Source organism: Pseudoliparis swirei, chromosome 24 (assembly GCF_029220125.1).
Source record: "Pseudoliparis swirei isolate HS2019 ecotype Mariana Trench chromosome 24, NWPU_hadal_v1, whole genome shotgun sequence".
In the NCBI taxonomy this organism is placed as follows: Eukaryota; Metazoa; Chordata; class Actinopteri; order Perciformes; family Liparidae; genus Pseudoliparis; species Pseudoliparis swirei.
Window position 1 is genome coordinate 20237445 of NC_079411.1, and position 20164 is coordinate 20257608.

At 43.2% G+C, this 20164-nt stretch overlaps 2 protein-coding genes across 2 annotated transcripts; one reads left to right on the forward strand and one right to left on the reverse strand.

Moving 5' to 3' along the window:
* Positions 1–84: 84 nt before the first annotated feature.
* Positions 85–2865, forward strand: ten1 (TEN1 subunit of CST complex). Its single transcript, XM_056409976.1, has 3 exons — positions 85–253; positions 1064–1221; positions 1532–2865. The coding sequence occupies exons 1-3, from the start codon at positions 165–167 to the stop codon at positions 1669–1671; spliced, it is 387 nt and encodes a 128-aa protein (XP_056265951.1). The 5' UTR covers positions 85–164; the 3' UTR covers positions 1672–2865.
* Positions 2862–16634, reverse strand: evpla (envoplakin a). The gene is made up of 22 exons (XM_056409977.1): positions 16557–16634; positions 13447–13546; positions 13184–13338; positions 12487–12610; positions 12078–12209; positions 11911–11952; positions 11408–11569; positions 11219–11326; positions 11011–11106; positions 10769–10876; positions 9663–9809; positions 9399–9550; positions 9201–9298; positions 8894–9066; positions 8539–8705; positions 8171–8309; positions 7884–8077; positions 7301–7451; positions 7088–7171; positions 6773–6880; positions 6586–6678; positions 2862–6469 (listed from the first exon to the last, which is right to left on the reverse strand). Exons 1-22 carry the CDS (start codon positions 16598–16600, stop codon positions 3083–3085), a joined length of 5964 nt encoding a protein of 1987 aa, XP_056265952.1. The 5' UTR covers positions 16601–16634; the 3' UTR covers positions 2862–3082.
* Positions 16635–20164: the final 3530 nt, after the last annotated feature.

A 20164-nucleotide genomic window follows, 5' to 3' on the forward strand; every position in this document is an offset into this window, starting at 1 on the left:
TGGTCCCTCGATCTCTTCCTCCTGACGCAGCCGCAGAGAGGTTTGGAGTCACGTGACATACACCCCGGAAGTAGCTCACGACAGTTCACTGACCTCTGCAACTCTTTACTATCAACTGTACCCACGTTGTTCAACGATTTCAGATTTATCTTTCCACGGGCGTAATGCTTCCTGCAGCTGCAGCTTTTCATTTCCCCTGGGAAGTAAACTCTGGAGCAGTGCAGGAGGGAGAGTCAGTGAGAGTCTTTGGGAGGTGGGTTTTGTTTCAGATTATAATCTGTTTGGATGCTTTGATGAAAAAAAAATACGATTTATATTTTGCAACGAGTTTGTTTGGTACTAGTCCATATCTGCGTTATGGTGGCTGAGGTAGCAATTCATGTTTGACAAGTCAAATGCTGTATTTAGATCGTGTTTAATGTGATCTAAATGGAGAAAGGGCTATGCAATAATATTTTACTGCGTGGTCACAAATTGATAAATCACTTCTCAACAGTGTTCAAACTGTCCCTAATGTCTACTCGTTAATCCAGTCCAGGTGTGTATTTAATCAGGTTTCATGTGATCTGGATGGAGAGCTAATCATCCCTTTTCTGTTTTCACAAAACGAATAAATTGTCACAGATCTGAGGCTCTTTTAATAAACAGTCCACTCCTGAGACAAATCCACGTTTGACAAATCTAGATGGTTTGAACTAGACCTGGTCTTCTGTGGCCTAAATGGAGAGAAAAAAATTCTCAGAATATCTTTTAAAATAAAAGTAAATGTACTGTTATAGTAAATGTACTGTAATGCAGCAGTACTGCCATGTCATTTATTTATTTATTCATTATAATACATAATATTATTGAATTATTAACATGACAGCATTATTTTAACCTTGTAGCTGGATTAAATGGAGCTGATTGTTTCTACTAAGTGTGGTGTAATAATGCAGCATAATATATGATCGTCACATGATGTAGTGACCAATTAGTCTGTAAATCAATAAAAATACACCTAAAAAAAGATTAAATCGTATCATCTGACTTGAACATTAAACCTTCCTGTTTAATTTCCCAGACTTGTCTGCTATCAGCCTGAGGATTCCAGGGCTACGCTGTCAGCTCAGCATGCTTCAAAAGAGCACCACGTGGCCATTCACACTTTGTTTGTGGAACCTTTTAACCCAATAATTGGGGCCCAGTACATCGTTCTGGGTGAGATTGAAAATGCTGACGGTAAGAAAGGATCTGTTGTGGCGGGGGAATGCTGAATCATTTATTATTACCCCTCTTCTCGGGTCCACATACTCATCAAAACAAAAATTGACAGGCCATCAGAAAGTTGTATAGTGTATAGAAAATACATGCATTCACATATACATATATATATATATATATTGTATTAAACAGCTATCGGGTTGAACAATAGTTGAAACAGAAATCTCTTTAGCTTTCACCCCATGTTCGTCATTACATCTTGAGAACTGGGCTCCTGTAAATCTGTCCGGGACTCTCAGGCCTTTATCTGTATCTTCTCGTCTCACAGGGGTTGGTGCGATGGTTCGTGCCCGTGTGTTGAACTGCGTTGACGGAGTCAACGTTGCTCTTCTACAGAAAGCCATCAACGAGCAAAGGAGCTTCTTCAGGGAGAGGGAGCACCCACCTGACGATGCACATGCAACGTGATCAGGGTGCTCGACGAGTATCAGGACTGCAGCGCTGCCTCTGAGGCGGTTTGCCAAAGTCCACAGGAGTGACGCTGTGTGTGCTCAAGTGAATTTATGATCCCATATCATTCACAAATGCTTTAAAAGGGTTCCAACTCCAACAGATATACCAGGTATGGGTCATGTGATATTGATTAAAACCAAACTATGGATATATGAAAACAAATTCTAGCCTTTTTAGCTCTTTGTACCTTTTATTTATTTATTTATTTATATATATATATATACTTTCTAACTGGGATGGATCAATGAAGTTTAGCTGAATTGTATTTTTATTTGAATAGAAATCTTTTTAATAAAATATTTTTATGAGTCCATGTTTTAACCATATTAATAAAGACATTTTCAAAGCATCGGCCTGTATCTATACAGGTTACTACCATAAAAAAAATTAAGCATTCTAATGCATGCATATAGTCAATATTTTGTATTTACAGCTCTGAACACCTTCAAAATGAACAGTGAGTCAGAGAGCTGTACAGGTCTCGGGCTTCATTCTACAGCCACAGATCCCACGCTTTTGAGTCATTCATGTTCACCGGGCGGAGTGGAAGGCCATTGTTTGTCATTTGATATCAGGAATGGTCGACTGTGGGTCAGTGGTTAGCAGGTCCGTCTTTCAATCAGGTGGTTAGCGGTTCAATTCCCTTCCAAGTCGATGTGTCCTTGACCAAGATGCTTAACCCTGAGTTGTTCCCTGTAGCTGTGGTTACGGTCTATGTAATGTTTGTAAGTCGTTAGCTAAATGTAATGTGTTGAGGAAAACTCCCTCTTACTCCTGACTCACATGTGATCCTTGACAGGTGCATAATGTGTAAAGCAGTTGTAGAAGTCACACCGATTTTATATTTTTACAGGTTTCTTAAAATAAGTTTGAATCTGATATTACGTTCTTGAAAGTAAATGTTGAGAAGCTGGGGTGTTTTATTTTAAAAGACGCAGCTGTGAAAGTGAGGGAGTCGATTATCTTTAACCATTATAATTTACATTTATTGATATGTGCTACTTCATAAAGTATCAAACAAGAATGAGTTTAAAGTCAACAGTGTCAAAAATAGCCCATGAGTAATACAGAATAAAATCATTTTTTGTAAAAAGCATTGCATCATGTCCCAGTTTCCCTAATACAACAATAAAAACAAAGATAACTGCATTTATATTCTCTGTTTTTAAATTAAATGGAAAAAAACATCTGCCCACATCCGACATGTTTGGTAAACAAAAGCAACACAGCAGCAATCAAGTTTTGCAGTTGAAGATCTTTCCTGAGTCAAAATGTACATTGTAATTAATTTATGGATCTAACATAATCACCATTTTTACCACATGACTCCACAGACCAATTAACTCGAACTACGTTGTAAACATATCTAGAATCTTGCATATCTAGACGAGTTGTTACCAGCCTCTTTGGCGGGGACAGGCAGCATTGGTAAGCCTGACATCGGGTCTTTCTTACAGAGACCCAGAGCTTGTTTGTAGCTGATCTTCTCTTTTGTGTTGGGGTCTAAAATACTCTTGGTGTAGGTCGACTCGGCCTGCAGCTCCCTCACCATCGCGTTGTCGATCATTTTGGCCCCGATGGCGTCAATGATGCTCACCCTGCGGCCGGTTTTGGGATTGACCAGACCACCCGTCAGGTGCTGTGCCTCCAAGTAGTACATGGCAGCGTCCTTCGGCATCCAGCCTTTCTGAACCGCTTCTCCAACAGACAAAAGCTCTCTGGTCATGGGGTCTTCAACACCAGTGAAGGCCTTTTGTGCGTTGAGTAGCCTCTGCAGTTGACTATCCTCTACGAGGCCTCTGACTGCTGCCTTGTTCACTGCGTACCTCTGATTGTTGCTGATGTCAATGATCCCACCTGTTGATGCCTGAGCCTCCAGAAGCTTTTGGGCGGTGGTCGGGTCGATTAGGTTACGCATGGTGGCGTTGCGTATTGAATAGCAGGTGGACGTGCTTGTATCCATTATTCCAGCAACTGGGAAGATTTCTTTGCCGTTGGAGATGGCTGAGAATGCTGAGTTCAGTGTGTTGCTGGTGGAGTTTTGGATTGAGTTTAACTTGGATTGCTTCTTAGTGTCACTTGCAACCAGCAAGGCAAACTCTGAGATGGGCATCTTGCCTGTTTTGTACTTTTGTAGCTCATTCTCTGTCAGCCGGCCCTCACTCACGGCATCTTTGATGGAGTACTGCTTTCCACTCTTGCGATCCTGCAGTACAGATGTCTCCCCATCGGGTCCCAGGGAAGTAATCTCCTCCCAGTCACACTCAAGCTCCTGCAGATGAACGTACTGTAGACGATCAATCAGGCCCTGCATGTAGGCATCGTACGGGGACATGTCTTTGCCTGTATCTGGATCCAGAATGGTGATTTTGGTGGAGACATTGGTCTCTTTGGTCCTTGTCTCGGCATGTTCCTCTTTCTGCACGTTCAGCAGAAGCTTGCGGATTTTGCTGTCTCGCTGATGGATCTGGTCTTTTTCATCCAGGATCTCCCTCTCCAGGCGCTGAGTGTCAGATCCCATCATCACACTCCTCTTCCTGATCATCTGTGTTCTCTCGCTCATCAGCTTGCTCTGCTGCTGGAAAGATAAACTGATGTCGTGTCTTGAGGCCTCGAGTGTCCTGAGTTCCCGGGTGAGGTCGTCCTTCTCCCTCTGTAAGGCGTCTTTGTTCGAATTCAAGGTAGTCCCCTCTCTTGAAGTGCTAGATTTGTTGTTTGTCAGGAAGTTGATTTTATCACTCAGACGTCGGATTTGATCTTCCGTGTCCTGTCTGTTAAATTTGTGCTGGGAGACCTGTTCCCTCAGTCGATCCCTCTCGGCTTCGACGGCCTGGTCTTTCTCAACACGGACAACTTCTTTGTACACCGTCTTCTCACCAGACTTCTCCCTCTGCAAGATCTCAATCTTGAGGTTCATGTTACGGATGTCTCTCTGGAAACGCAGCATATTGTTGGATTCCTTGTCCATGTCTGACCGAAGGCCTGTTGTCATCCTCTCCAATTTTGGGTCTCTTTCAACCTTCAGTACCTCCTCGACAATAATACTTTCTTCAACAGGAGGTGGGGCATTTTCCAGCTGTCTAATGCGCAGACGGATCTCTTTGAGTTCAAACTCGGCTTGACTCTTCTTTTGGCGCTCATCGCTCTCTCTGATGGTCCTCTCTTTGTCTTCCACCTTTGTTCTTAGCTGCTGCAACTCTAGATCTAGCTGACGGCGGGTCTGTACTTCTTGGTCCAGGTTCCTGCTGAGCTTTTCGTGCTCCATCTGTTGCCTTGGGTCCTTCTGTAAACGCAAAACCTCCTGAATAACCACTTTCTCCTGTGGCTTCTGCCTCTCCAACAAGATGTATTTGTTTTGAAGATCAAACACCAACTCTTCAGTGTTGCGCCGCACCTGTGCCTCGTCCCGCACATCTCTTCTCAAGCGGTCAGCTTCTTTCTCCACCAGAGGATCAGGTTGGTACCTGATGACCTCTCTGGTGAGGACTTTGGTCTCGATTTTTGATTTCTCAGTCTTCCATTCATCTCTTTCTTGCCTGTGCACTTTCACCTTGTCCTGGATGGAGTTGAACGTGGTGTGTAAATGGTTCACCTGATCATTCAGCCTGTGAATCTCTCTCTCATTTTCAGGGCTTCTTTCCTCCTTAACCACCTCGTGGATAACTTCTTTAAACTCCACCTTGGGCTTCTCAGAGCGTAGGATATTCACTTCAGTGGTTATCTTGGTGATGTCCCTCTCCAGATCAGAGCAGTGCTTGTTGGAGTCTTGTATCTCTTTCCTGTTGCGCATTATCTCCATCTCTGTGGTGGGGTCTATTCGGTAGATCTCATTGACGATTTCCTTCACCTCAACCTTTGGTCTCCAGTCTTGAACTTCTCGGTGGCGACTGTGTAGCTCCATCAACAGCTTGGACAAGGCGCTGTTTTCAATCTTCTCTTCCTCCAAGTTTGTCTGAATCCTCTTAGATTCAATGATGAGCTCAGGGTCTTGCTCAATCTTTTTCACTTCCTTCGTGATGACCTTCGGTTTGATGTTAGGAATCAGTCTCTCAAGAGCATTAATCTGGCTCCTCGTCTGGAAGATTTCATCATTAATGAGCTTGATCTTGTTGTTCTCGTCCGAAATTTCTATCTCAAATGTCCGCACCGCTCTCAACATCTGCGGGTCCTGTTCCACTTTCAGCACTTCCTTCTTTACCACCCTCTCTTTGATAGGTGGTCTTTTATTCTGGAGAATCGTGACTTCTGTCCTCATCTGAATGTGTTCCCCTTCCTTCAATCGAACTTCATCTCTCATCTTCGCTATCTCGTCTCTCGCCTTAGCCGCCTCTACGTCCAGCTGAGGATCTCTCTCAAACTCTGTCACCTCTCTGGTCACCAGTTTTAGGGGTGCGTTTTTGACTGTTTCCTCCAGGATAATCATTTTCTTGTTGAACACCTCAACCTCAGTGTGGGTGGTGCTACGCCTAATGGACTCTTCATGCAGTGTTCTCTGCAGATCAGTTAAATCGTTTTCAAGTTTCGGGTCACGGTAGTACTGCAGTACTTCTTTCTCCTCAACACGCTCCACCCCTCTGCGACTCTTCAGCGACATCATCCTCTCTTTAAAGTTTCTCAGCTCTGCCTCGGTATGAACTTTCCTCTCCTTCTCTTCGTCCAGCTCTTTCAACAGACCGTCCAGTTCAGAAGCACCCCTTTGTTGGCTCTCAAGTTGCACTTGCTGATGTGCCACCAGTGTGACTTTCTCTTCATTCTGCAGCAGAAAAACTAATTAGTTGGATTGCAATACGTCGTCAAGTGATTTTGCGATACTTTAAATAGTTTAATAGAAAACAGGATTTGTACTGAAGAGGTGACCTGCTTTCTTACTTGTAAAATGAGATTCTTTGCCAAACCCATCTGTTTTTGGCGTTGGGTGTTTTCAGCTGTTGCTTCAGCGTAACGGTTGATCAGACCTTTTTCCTGCAATAAACAAGAGACGCAGCTAACCATCAGCCTCCTTGAACTTTTAATGAACGTAACAAATGTACATTCATTTAACGGGTTCAAATGTTACCTCTTTTTGAACAGCATCATTCAGTGTCATCATGGCAGGTTTCTGAGCAATGGTGGCTCCAGCATCCTCGAGTGCATTGTTGTATTTGTCAACGTTGAGCTCGTAATCCTGCACAGACGTTTAGAATCATTCTCAGGCACAGAGTCAAGTATGCTTGTTTTTCCAATTGTGGTCTATTTGCATATTTTTTTTATTGAAAGTCCATGAATTAGAAAGTTGATACAATTATGTCATAACTGATGGTAACAATCGAGATATGTTCGTTTTCCTATCACCAATTCAGTCCCTTACTAATATTGTACAGCATTGTCTTACATTGAGGAGACTCTGCATGTCTTCAGACAGGTCAGTCACTCTTTCCATGTCATCTCCCTTCCTGTTCAGGTCCTCTACCACCCTCTGTGGTGAAAGATTTAACAGACATTCATCACTGTGAGTTAGTTATATAATGCATCCTTTATGTACAGCTGAGTTTACAGATTTGCATGGAGAGAATGGGAAATATGTGTCAATAAATCACAGCCGTACCTCTTGGGATTTTTCCTTGGCAGTGACCTGAGACAGATCATCATTGAGGTTGATGGTGTTTTGCGGCAGGTTGTCCAGGAAGGACTTCAGGGAGTGGGATGTGCTCTGAAAGTCCTGGTTCTTGGATGCAGCTTCTTGTAAGATGCTTTCTCTGGGATAATGCATCAATATGACAGAAAATTAAACAATTGACTTTATAAAGGCTGATCATATCAATGTATCTGCTTTCTGGATGTAGTCTGTGTTTTCTGGGTCTGTCTACGTCTGATCTTGCATTATTTTTGGGTAGCTTTAACGGCTGTATGCTCAAGGACTTATTGCGGTGGGGGTGACTCACATTTTCTCAAAACCTTTAATTCCTGTATTATACTACCACCGACTCCTCACTCACTAATCTTAGGCTGCCACGAGCAGGCAGGGGCCCGCTAGTGATAACAAAGCTGAGTGCTCCTCCAACCCCCCTATCTGCAGCCCGAGACACAATCTGGAGATAACAGTTTAGGGATCAGCTGATGAAACTACCAACACACACACACACACACACACACTGATGTACATCGATGCAACAGAGTCTGATTCTCACCTCTCCTTCAGCTGATTGTTTACGTTGGCGTAACGGGTCTGCAACTGCTTGACCTCTGTCCCCTGGCGCCGGATGTCAGGGCAGTACTCCTGGTGGCCCTGCTGCAGAGAGCTGCACAGCTGCTCGGTGGTCTCCAGATCCTGGCTCAGCTTCCTCATGTCATCCTGAGCCTCCATCACAGACCTCTGCTTGTACTAAATACGACAAAAGAGACACACAATTTAAAAAATCGGTCGAACCTGTGAGAGAGAACCACCTTTTATGTGGTCGAGGTAAGAGTTCCTCACCCGAATGTCCTGAGTGCGGGCTTGGATTGCATTCGGCACATCAGGGATTGGACCGTCGTCACTCAGCTTTTTCTCAAACCCAGAGACGAGGCCGTCCACCTTCTTGATCTGATTCTCCAGGTTGAGAGAAGCATTAGCCCTGAAAAAAGGATACAATCATTGATAAGTGTAGGCCGAGTGAGATTATCTGCTACCGTGGCAAAGCGTGAAAAAAAATAGAGATTATTTATTTCATTTTTTGAGGAAAAGGTTTCAACTTGCAGTTTTTCAACCGGAAACAAACGAAGATTTTTATTGGAGATAAAATACAAATCCCTTTCCCCATGCATCTGCATACGAGCAACTTCCAAATCAAAACATACACTTACTTTTTGGTGTAGAGGTCAGCGAGCGCTGCGATGCTGTTGTGCTTGTTGTTGGCGTCGCTCAGCTTGAGAGGCAGTGCAGAGAAGGTACTGCCGGAATCTGTGGACTGTAGGTCAGCATGAATCGCCTGCTTCTTCTTCTCCAGGTCCTTCAGAACCCTGGCAGCTTCCTATCAGGGACAAATGTAGATACTTTAGATACGTGCACCGCAGGGCAGTCAGTCATCACATATCAGACAGGAAGTCATCCAGAGAATATAGGCTGGAACATGCCAACAGGAACGACCTTGGCTCCAGTGAATGAGGATTAAATGAATCACATGAGTTGTGCCAACATCTGTGACTTCAGTCCTCTCACCTCCTGTTCCTTCATCCTCTTGGCCAGATCTCCGGCCGGGTCGGTGCGGCTCAGCGGGGCTCGCAGGCGGCTCAGCATGCTCTCCTCGGCGCTGGTCAGGTCACTGTCCAGCTTGTCCAGCTGCTGAGAGAGGACTTTGGCCTTGGGGTCCAGGGGGGCAGAAGACACCGGGGCTGAATGTAGAAACATGCACGGTTATTATAGTTGCCTTGTCTGATTGTGCAACTATTCATTAATCATTATTATGGTTTAAAGAAGCAACGATGTTTCATGAGGATATTTAAGTATTCAACTGATAGACAATTACCAGATTTTTGGGACCTGGAGACCTCGTATTTGTGATTCTTCAGCGATGCCAACAGAGCAGTTCTTCTCTTCTTGATATCTGTCAGTTCATCACCCAACCTAATGAATTGGAAAAAAAGTGAATAGACACAGTATGAACGACTGATATTGTTGCATTGTTTGTTTTAGCTGCATCATAATACAAGCCTGCATTACTTACAGGTCCACTTTGTCGATGGCCTCTGTATCAGGTGGAGGGATCTGGAAGCAAACTCCGGGGAAGGTTTTTGTTTCCCCATCGTTGGAGGTGATGGCCCAGTTCTCGTCTGATTTAGCTCTCAGGGTGAACTTCTCGCCTCTTTCCAGAGAATCCTGGATGGTGATAATAAACAAAGTGTATTAGGAAACACACGAGGACAGGGAACATGATCGAACCATCTCAGCTGTGGATATTTGCCCGTTTGGGCCGGTTAAGGAGCTCCACCTTTTCTGTCTCCCAGTCACACAGGGCCTCCACTGTGATGGATCTGTTGGTGTTGCTGCGTCGCAGCTTCAGAGGAGCGATGGTCGTGCTGCGTCTCCTCAGGTCGGCCAGCTGCTGTTCACTGTTCTGTACGGTCTTCTCCTCGGCCTGGTGGGGAAAGACACACAGATATCGCATCAATACTCTTCTCCTGGGAGAGTGTCCAACATGTTTAACCCTTGTGTCGCCTTCGGGTCAATTTGACCCGATTCAATGTTTAATGTCGGTGTTCTTTCGGGAGTCAACAAACAAACATAAAGTACCTCACACTTAAACTTGGAAAACAATATTAATTCTAATAATTTTCTGGAGATTTTAATAGCTGGGGTCATATTGACCTCAAGGGTAAAATATGTTAGTAAATATAAAGGTAACAGGAGGGTGAAACATTGAATCGGGTCAAATTGACCCGAAGGCAACACAAGGGTTAAATGGTTTTGTTATTGTGAATTGTGGGAAGAACCCACTGAGCCGGACTTCTGATACCTCTTTTCAATTGAGGGGAATATGCGAGATTCACAGCTAAATAAAAGCAAACAATACCCAAGACTTTATAACAAATATAATTTTTTTAAATAAAAAAATGTGGTTTTAAATATTGATGGATGGTGTACTGTAGTATTTGAGCATACTTGTAATGCTGTGTATTGGATTTGTTTTATTATATATAATAAGACACTTAATATAATAATTGTATTATATTAAGTGTCTTATTTGAGTGTCTGACAAGGAACCACAGATTACATTTTTCATTTTTTTCTTAATCTTTTAAAATTTCAGTTTTTCGGTTGTTCATGGCTCCTGTCAAATAAACCAATTAGAAAATAAAAGCAAAACAACACACATAAAGTATGTTAGTTAGGAAGGTATACAAATAACACACATATACAAAGTAACATACATTCAATAAAGAAATAGATCATTCTTCCAATGTGTCCTTTTTTACTTCTTCATATAGCTTCACAATGAGAGAAATTGGAGCTACAGGCTATTTTCTTTCCCACAGGGAGGTGCACGTTGATCTTGTTCTGGGTATTGACATGCAGTCCTTGATTCTGTCTCAGTACCTCGAGCTGCATCATTGCCGAGGTGCTATTCTTGCTGATGGAATTGGGGTCCAGGCTCTTGTTGAGTTTGGACAGCGTCTCTGACAGCTGCTCAGTCTCCATTTGGTACTGTAAAAATAGCACAAATACATATTTCATCTGGATGAAACCTGAATGGGTCACCATCAACGTCTTCTCACACAAACTTCACTCAAACGCAGATTATTGTGATGACAAATTGCGGTTTATGTTCCCAAATGTACCTTTTTGAATTCCTCCACACTGTCGAGGTGCGTCTCTTGACAAATGCAGAGATTGAGGAATTTCTGCCACTCGCTTCGAACGGCGTCTTTCTGAGCCTGAAGGTGAGACGTAACATGTCAGTGGCATTCAAATGAGTTGAAAGACTTCTGGCCTTCAAAGTGGTGCCTTTGCTTTAGAAAGCCACGCATTCTGGGTAACGAGACCTACTTGAATGGTGTCACTGGCTGGGTGCTTCAGTCCAACGAGTCTTTCTCCTTCGTCCTGCAGTTTGTTCACCTCGTTCTCGTGGGCCAGCAGGCTGTTGTTCTTGAAGTTCTGATTGAAGTACAATTAGATTATTAAGATGTCCGCTAATCCAAGCACAGAATAAATCAGGCCCGGTAAAGTTTCACTGACCTCGTACTGCCTGCGGACGTCAGGGGGGTCCACCATGCGATCACTCCAGTCCTGCTTTTTGATCTTATCTTGCTCTTCTCCCAGGAAGACCAGCTCCTTATTGCAGCCGTGCATGTATTCGTACAGACTGTTCAGGTAGTGGCGACGCCACTTGGAGTTGTCCTGAGACCAAATGAAATAACGCTCAATGAAACCGGAGAAGCTCCGACTGTATACATGTTCATGTCAAAATCAAACTGTATTTTTTATGTATTACTAAAAAATGGCATATTCGTGAGGTAGAAGAGGCAAATAGCTCAACATTTGTTTTAATATTTCATATGTGATGGATGATATAGCAAAGAAATGTACAAGAAAATATAACGTGCGACTCAAAGGTCGAAGTGGCATTATTATTATAATACATTTTTAAATCCCTCAAAAGATGTTCACTCATTGTCTTTATAGTCCAACTCAAATATATTTATAACAAAAAATGTCGCTTTTACAACCCCACTACTCACCAGTAGATTGTTGTACTGCTTCTTCAGCTCCACATATTTCTCCTAAAACAAAAACAAGACAACAAGGTACCCGATGAGCGGCTGGAAAACGGTTTTCATTGAGATTAAAGACGAGACGTTAAATGGTTTAAATCAGCTGCTGTGGGGAAGAATGTTTTCATGTTGACCTTGCTGCCGGCCGAGCTGATGCAGAGCTGCGAGTTGTAGGCCTCGACCTCTTTGTGCAGGATGTTGTGAGCAGCCACCTGCTTCTCCACGTCTGACATGTTGGGGCCGTACTTCTCCATGTTCACCAGTTTCTGAGCGCACACCGGATAAACACAGTTAATGGGATGTGGACACAAATAACACTCTGGAGTGAGTTTAACTTAATATGTTCAATATGGGGAAGATGGAGGATTTACAGCATGGTTTATTTAATATTGTCATGGTTGGTTTTGGTCGTTTTATGTGATTAGTTGACAAATACATAACCTACTGCCACCGTTACCCTTTAAGATCACTTCTATCATCAGTCCTGGGTCCTCTAATCATTTAGCCAGACAGGCTCAAATGTTCAGTGTTATTTATACGCACTTGTTTGTCGTTGAAAACAGGCGCCCAGTCGATTCTGGGCATCCGCGACACGTCGTCAACCTGCTCGAAGATGTCTCGGTAGAAGGCGCAGTCCTTCAACCAGCGCTCGTGGAGGAGGAGGACGCTGGAGTCATCAGAGGGCAGAAGAGATGCAAAGAAACAAAGACGTTTTTTCTTTATTGAGCAGAAATATGTTTTCATCATGCGTTGATCAACGATAGGATTTTGGGGCTATTAGTGGAAAGACAACATCCAAAATACACATGGTGCTGTTTTTTTTACCACTCTGTCTATCTGCATCTGTACATTTTTCCTAAATTCACCAAAAGTCTGCATTAGATGATGCCTTACTCGCATATTTGACAAAATGTTCAACACAGAAAGTAATTGTCCTAATGTAAATAATCAACTGGGGAAGTTTCAGTGTAACATTCTCTGTATATTTATTATTTAATATTAGTATTTTGTATTTTGTATTGTTATTGTGTTTTATTTTTATTTTGTATTATTGCTCTAATGTGCACCCGCTGCTGTGATCCTGAAATTTACCTCCTGAAATTTCCCCACTGGGACTAATAAAGGAATATCTAATCTAATCTAACATCTGTTTGTTACATTTTGAACTGCAATGGCCTCTATAGTGTCTTAAACCTGATATGCTTTGGGCAGCAGTGTCGTGAGTGTTGTCTCGACTCACTCGCTCTCGATCTCTCTGGCCTGTGGATGTTGGGACTTCTTGGCTTTGCCGACATCCAGGAAGAGGTCCAGCAGCAGGCCCTCGGCCTCGCCCAGCTTCAGGGATATCTCAGCCTGGTGCTGAAAGGGCTGCTCTTTCTTGTCATTCTCAGCATCCTGATGGAAGTAGACAACAGTTGTTTATTTTCGAGACAGCTGCCGGTAAAAACGATTTATTTGCGTTCGTCATTCAGTGTGTGTGTGTGCGTGTGTGTGTGTTCTCACCACAGCCATCAGCTCCTCGGACCTGAGGATGTCTTTCTCCACTGTGTCGGCATTCTTTTGCATCTGGGCGACCAGCAAGGCCAAGCTGCTGGCCTGGGCCCTGCAGGGGGAGGAGGAGGAGGACACAGATGAAGCACAGGTCAGACATCGCGTTATCGAGACTGAGTTCAGCATTTAATTTGATCAAAACCAAACCTAACCCGACAAATCACACACGTTGACGACGAAGGATGAACTGTACATATAATTCTGAATTAATTCGTAAAGACAATACATCTATGTGTGATGTGGATTAGAATGAAGACTAAAAGGATTCAAATGAAGACACATGAGATGAGGATTCCAGTGAATGCAAATTAAATCAAATCGTCTAATGTTAGCGGTCTAATGAGATTAAACAAGGGGCGACATGAGAGGAGCGTTACAAACTTTTTATTGTGGTCTCACTCACAGTAAATCAAGTTATCAACTTGCATCCCATTTAAAGAGCATTGCAGGATTAATTTAGGACTCTATTCAATGAGTTGTGTCAAAACGTCCAGTGTCTCCATTTAAAGCAGCCTTACAAAAAGATATATATATATATAATTTTTTGAGAAACATCTTTCCAACATCCATCATTTACATTCTAAATTCAGTTTCAGCTGCACCAAAGACTCCACTCCTATCCACTGACATATCATAAAAATGCATGCACATTTGAAATCACGCTGGATTGTGACACCGAGCCAAAAATGTTGGCAAGGACCTCGCTGGATAATTGATCCACATACCGAAGCTCCTTCAAAGTCATGTCCCACGAGACCATTTTATAGAATGTCGGTTTGGGACGGCCTGAATGCAATTTTCGCAGCGCTCCTAAATAATGGAGCGACAGAAGAATGCAGAGTTCCTCTTCCTGCTCTGACTCACTGAGCTGGTTCTGCAGCCGATTGGACAATGACCTCCCTATTCCTGCTCACATAGCAGGAGCGACAGGTATGTCACACACATTAAAGAAAGAGACAATGAGGACAAGGACCCTGATAAGTCCGCAGACCATGGATTCATGAATAAGCGTGATACTGTGATGTACATGCGTTTATATCACTTGTTCTTTCTTGTGGTGTCTTTAAATTATTTGTATACCTTGTTTGCTTTCTGAGAATTAATCATAACGCTTCTTTATTTCCTTATAATAGGAATAGTCTTGAAAAAGGTGAGTGGAAGATGAAGTAAGAGCCTGACATGATGTATTTTAATATAATCGTAAGATGTTGTCAATAAGGCAAACCAGAAACATCATTCAATTAAAGGTCTTTTACCTTTTCCTGCTGTGGATTTTAAGAGTAAAATAAAAGCTAAAAATACCTCTATATCTACTGGGTGTGAGGGAGGGGAGGTTGTGGAGGACATGAGTCCAGGAGCTGATGGTCGGCTGACAGCTCGGGACACAAGCTGCTTGTGTGAGTTTTAAAAGTGAACCCTTGTGTCAACGAGCACTCTTTGCTTTATTGTCGTGTTGAATGTGTTGTGCTTCGTGAGCTCAATGGCAAAGAATACATTAAATACAGATTATATAATGAGTTAAAAGGGACCTTTTTTTGTTCCATTCATGAACGGCGAGCGGGGACGGTGGAGTTGATTTGCAAGTAGGATAACTGGATAACCCGCATAATTTTTAAGGGCAGGTCTACATTTGTTTGAGTTAGTTGGAAGATCACACAACCTTTACCACAATACACTCCCTGATTTAGCTGTAACTTTTAAAATGTGCCTCCCAGCTCCCAATTTTTGATAATAGAATCCAGTTGTGTTGAATGTTGGGACTTAAAGAGGCTGGAAGGAGCCCAAAGCTGCAGGAGTTGTTCTCAGCAGGTTATGACCCAATCACATCATAAAAGATGAATTTCATTTCATAAGCTAATGAACAGCTCCACTCTGCCGGGTCTGCCCATTGATGTCCACAAAGAACCAGTTGACCTTGAATGCAGAGTCCTCAGCGGCAAAGACACTTCTGCTGGTATAAAACCAACAAAATAAATTATCTTCATCAAAGTAAGTTATCATGTAAAACACATGAAATATTTGCTGAATTTGCTGTTTTTCTCTGTTTTCTATCAATTCAATTTCAATGGAAATAAGAGAAAAATTGAATAATTGGGCAATGGATTTGCTGACAATTAATAAACCACAATTAGGAATCAATTATTTTAAACAACAAACTCGTTAGTCGCAGCCCTATTTATTAATCTTTATTAATTTAATTGGTGATGGAAACAGACGGAGCAACATGTCCTGTGTCACACCGTTAAGTACAGTTGGGAACCAACGCCCTCCTGAGAGAAAGAAACCAGCTGAGCAGCCGAGCCCTCATCAGACATCACGTCCACGGCAGAAGCTGAACGCAGCTGGCCTGTGAAACCACGTCAGTATTGTGACATCAAACAGGGACAGAAAAGGTGGAACGTGTGACTCACTTTGGGAGCTGAACGTGTCTCTCGCACAAACTGGTGGTCTTGTCACACGCGGTGTGTTTTAAAGTGCAGTAAAAAGCTGTTGTGTCAATAAATCACATCGTGTTCGAGAACACAAACACAACCTGCTCCCATCGTTTCTTAGAGAAGTACGGGACAGAGTGAAATTGAGTGAGACCAGCAGTTTTCTTTTGCCACTTTCCGAATGACAATGAATGAACCTGTGTCTCCTGACGGTCCACGTCTCCGTACGCTTAATACACGAAAGGGACATTTCACACCTTTCACATCAAAATTCAACTTTTTCTGTGTTCAACACAGCCACATCAGAGAAAACGAGATTTGTTTTTCTCACTGAAATATAATCACCAGCAAGAATACCTGGCCTCAGGCAAACATCATCTTTCAGCCTCACTGAGGATTAACCTCGGTTTATCGGAGCACTTGAATTAAGTGGAGAAACTGCCTGAGTAAACATTCAACGCAAAAAGAGGGCAACGCTGAAAGGGAAAGAGGACAACAGCACGCACAGGAGACAGGACACAGTTCTGGGCTGGGGAAGAACAGGAGGGGTGACATGGCCGAGATACGGTGTCACACACATACGTTCATACATGCGTTACATTCACAAAGTCCTCGGGGGGGAAAACTCACTTGCTTATCTTGCCCGATTCCTTACTCTCCTTTTTCTTAAACATCCTGGAGGTCGCGTAGAGTCAGGCAGAAAGAAACCTCTCTCTCTCTCTCTCTCTTCTTCGTCCCTGTCTTCCTCACCCTGTGGCTCCCGCTCGTCTCTCCTCTCTCTCTCTTTGGTTCCTCTCAAACACACTCAAACACACACTTACGTCACCAAAGGGTTTGACGCTGGCAGCTCCTCCCAGACAGGTTAGCAGGTGTGTCACCACCCAGACATCCACCTCGCGGAGGATAACTGGACCGACCTGTTCCCTGCGCTCACTCCTTTCCTCACGCCCTCAGCCCTGCCCTTCCTTTTCACCTGGGCCCTGACACACAGGCAGGCCTCTCACAGGGAGCAGTGATACATCAATTACCATAAAAGCATCATTCATGGAGCTGGAGGGGCACTGCATTCTTGAAGTCTCTCTCTCTCCCCTTATTTCCGGTGATATCTCTTTCACCAGGTGTATATAAGAGGTGGATGAAGACATCATTGATGTGGCCCAGGTTTGTGGACCGTCGCTGCTGCTTTGAAACTCGAGTTCAGCATTTTGGTCGTCGCCATCTTGGTTCTTTGAAGCCAGAAGGGACACGAGAGGGTTGGAGCTTAGTATAACCCAATGCTGTATTAGACGGTTTTAGTTGACCAAACATGGGCCAATTAGTGATCATAGGCCACGCCCTAAATCCTATGCTACTTTAAAGTCTATTTTACTTCTATTCTATACAATCGCATTTCTATTTATAACCAGAAGATTCGCCCCTACAAGCTAAACGCACTTCTGCATTGCCTTTACTTTTCAGACTCAGACCCTTTTCTGATTCACAATGAAAATAAAACATTGTTTGTTCATATAAATAGAATGCAGGACTGCATAATATGCATAAAACTAGATAGATTGTTAATAGGAAAGTGTAAGGGAAGAATCCCCTAGACTCAACCGAGAGAGGAGCTCAGGATCAACGGGCCTTTTAATGTTGTTTTTTCCATTAGAAATGTTATTAATGTTTATTAACTGGCCCCTGACCTGTCATTTTGCAAAAGTTTCCCCCTGGCAAAGCAAGTTGAGTCGCTACCCCTGATTTGAAAATCTGCCAAGGAAATCAGCAATACTGTGTATTTGAAAATAACAGGTTCATTTATTTAATATTATATGGACAGCACATTTATTAAGAATGTATCGAGGGTTTTTTTTATTCAGAAAACATACATGTCTTTCTCCTTTCAACTGCATATGCAGACTAGTAGGCAATCCCTTTCTTCCCCTTTTCCCTCACTTCCTTCCTTGACACCCCTTTCAACACATATAGGATCATTTTAGTTTTTATGCATCACCACACAGTCCTTTATTCAAGGTTTCAACATCAGCGCGTCTTTTTCTTTCCAGTTCCACACAAAGTATTTCATCAAACTTGACACTAATATTAGCCTTATCAGTCAGCTTTGTGTTCACCGTTGATGCTGATTTGTTTTCTTATTCAACATCTAATTATGTGTGGGTCTAATTGGATTGTTATGGCCTTTTATCATTATGATTTACAACTTAACATTTGAAAAGTCCTCTTTCTTATTTGGACTTGCTCCGCACACACTCATCTTCACCCTGACCGATGAACGTATCCATGTGAACACTGATGCGCAGATGATACAGTCAACAAAGGTGTTAGTCATGTGACGGAATACCTTCACATCATTTATATGAAGGTTTCACTGAACACATGTCACACATGAAAACAAGGTGGACGATCACAGACGGCTCCATACGTCGTAAAGTCCCACACACACACACACACACACACACACACACACACACACACACACACACACACACACACACACACACACACACACACACACACACACACACACACACACACACACACACACACACACACACACACACACACACAAGAGTGATTCAGGATCAGGGCGTCTCTCTGCAGCATATCAACAAAAGGAAAACATGGCGAGGAATGCCGCTGGGCAGCTTTTTTTGCTGCTGAGTGAGGAACAGCACAGAGCAAACATTTCTCTGATCTGGCCAGTCACACAGTCTCTCTCTGGGTGCGTCCGATTGTCCGGAAACACCGATACTCTTTCTGTTGCTTGGAGATGTGTGTGGAGCCACATGCAGCTCCTAAATATTGTATTTTTCATCACAACATATTTTAGGCAAGATCTGGGCCACTGAACCAGATCGTCTCAGTACACGGTCCATTTAGTAACTTCCAGGAGCTTTTGATCAAGAGTTTGAGCCAACATGGTAGCTATCACATCTAAATGTCAGTCAGTTCTCAGATTTGGCCACAGCCAGGTGTTTCCCATCATGCACCGGGCCATGTAGACTGGGGAGAGCAACTGTGATGCTTGGGTCTAAAAACAACCGCAGCCTGGATCCCGTAACCATGTGTGCATGACATCGGGTCAAGTCGGGGTCAAATCTAAACGGCATGCATTTCTGATGGATTCTGCGCAGGACTGGCTCATATTGAACAAGCTTATTGTGATCGACACAGCCAGCCAATGGACGCTGCCATGCAGAGAGCCAGCTGGACCCATAATGGGCAATGGGAGACAATGACACCCGAAGTGTGTTGTGTATGTTCAGTCTACTCCTTAAAACCCTTGTGTTGCCTTCGGGTCAATTTGACCCGATTCAATGTTTCACCCTCCTGTTACCTTTATATTTACTAACATATTTTACCCTTGAGGTCAATATGACCCCAGCTATTAAAATCTCCAGAAAATTATTAGAATTAATATTGTTTTCCAAGTTTAAGTGTGAGGTACTTTATGTTTGTTTGTTGACTCCCGAAAGAACACCGACATTAAACATTGAATTGGGTCAAATTGACCCGAAGGCGACAAGAGGGTTAAATATTGAATCGGGTCAAAATGACCCGAAGGCAACACAAGGGTTAACATAGTTTTAATCGTTGTCACTGCAGAAAAACCTGCTTCACAAAGACAGGATGAGGAGATGGAAGCAGGGTTTCAGAGCTTTGTTGGCGATCTCTGGATATCGGCAGAGTTGTTGTCTGAAACATACTTTTAAGGTCACTTTTAGTCACTCATTTTTGCTAGTTTATTGGTTTCATTGTGTGTCAAGAGGTTTAGATGCACTTATTAAAAAACCAAAAAACATCTTCCAACCAAGATAATCAATCGACATTTTTAACATTTATTCTTTCTGTGCGGCCCGGTACCGAAGGACCGGTGGATCCGGCACTATGATCCATCCGCTGCATTAGCACGCTGTGAAAGTGGGAAAGCAGCGTTGTCCTTGGATTTGGGGATCAGTGGTTCGATCCCCCGGCGCCGCTGGTCTGTGTTGATGTTTCCTTGGGCCTCAGGCTGCTCCTGTAGCTGTGCCTATCTACGGTATGTGCATGCTGTAGTATGAATACTAGTTACTCCTGACGGGCAGGCGGCACCTGGCACGGTAGCTCCTGGGAATGGGTGAATGATGACGATTGGTCAGAAGACTAAACGAGTTCTGTCCATTTACTGTCCATAGAGCCAAAGAAAGTTGGCATTCAATAACATCACATTAATGTTGGTCGTTAGCATGGCAACAAAAAAC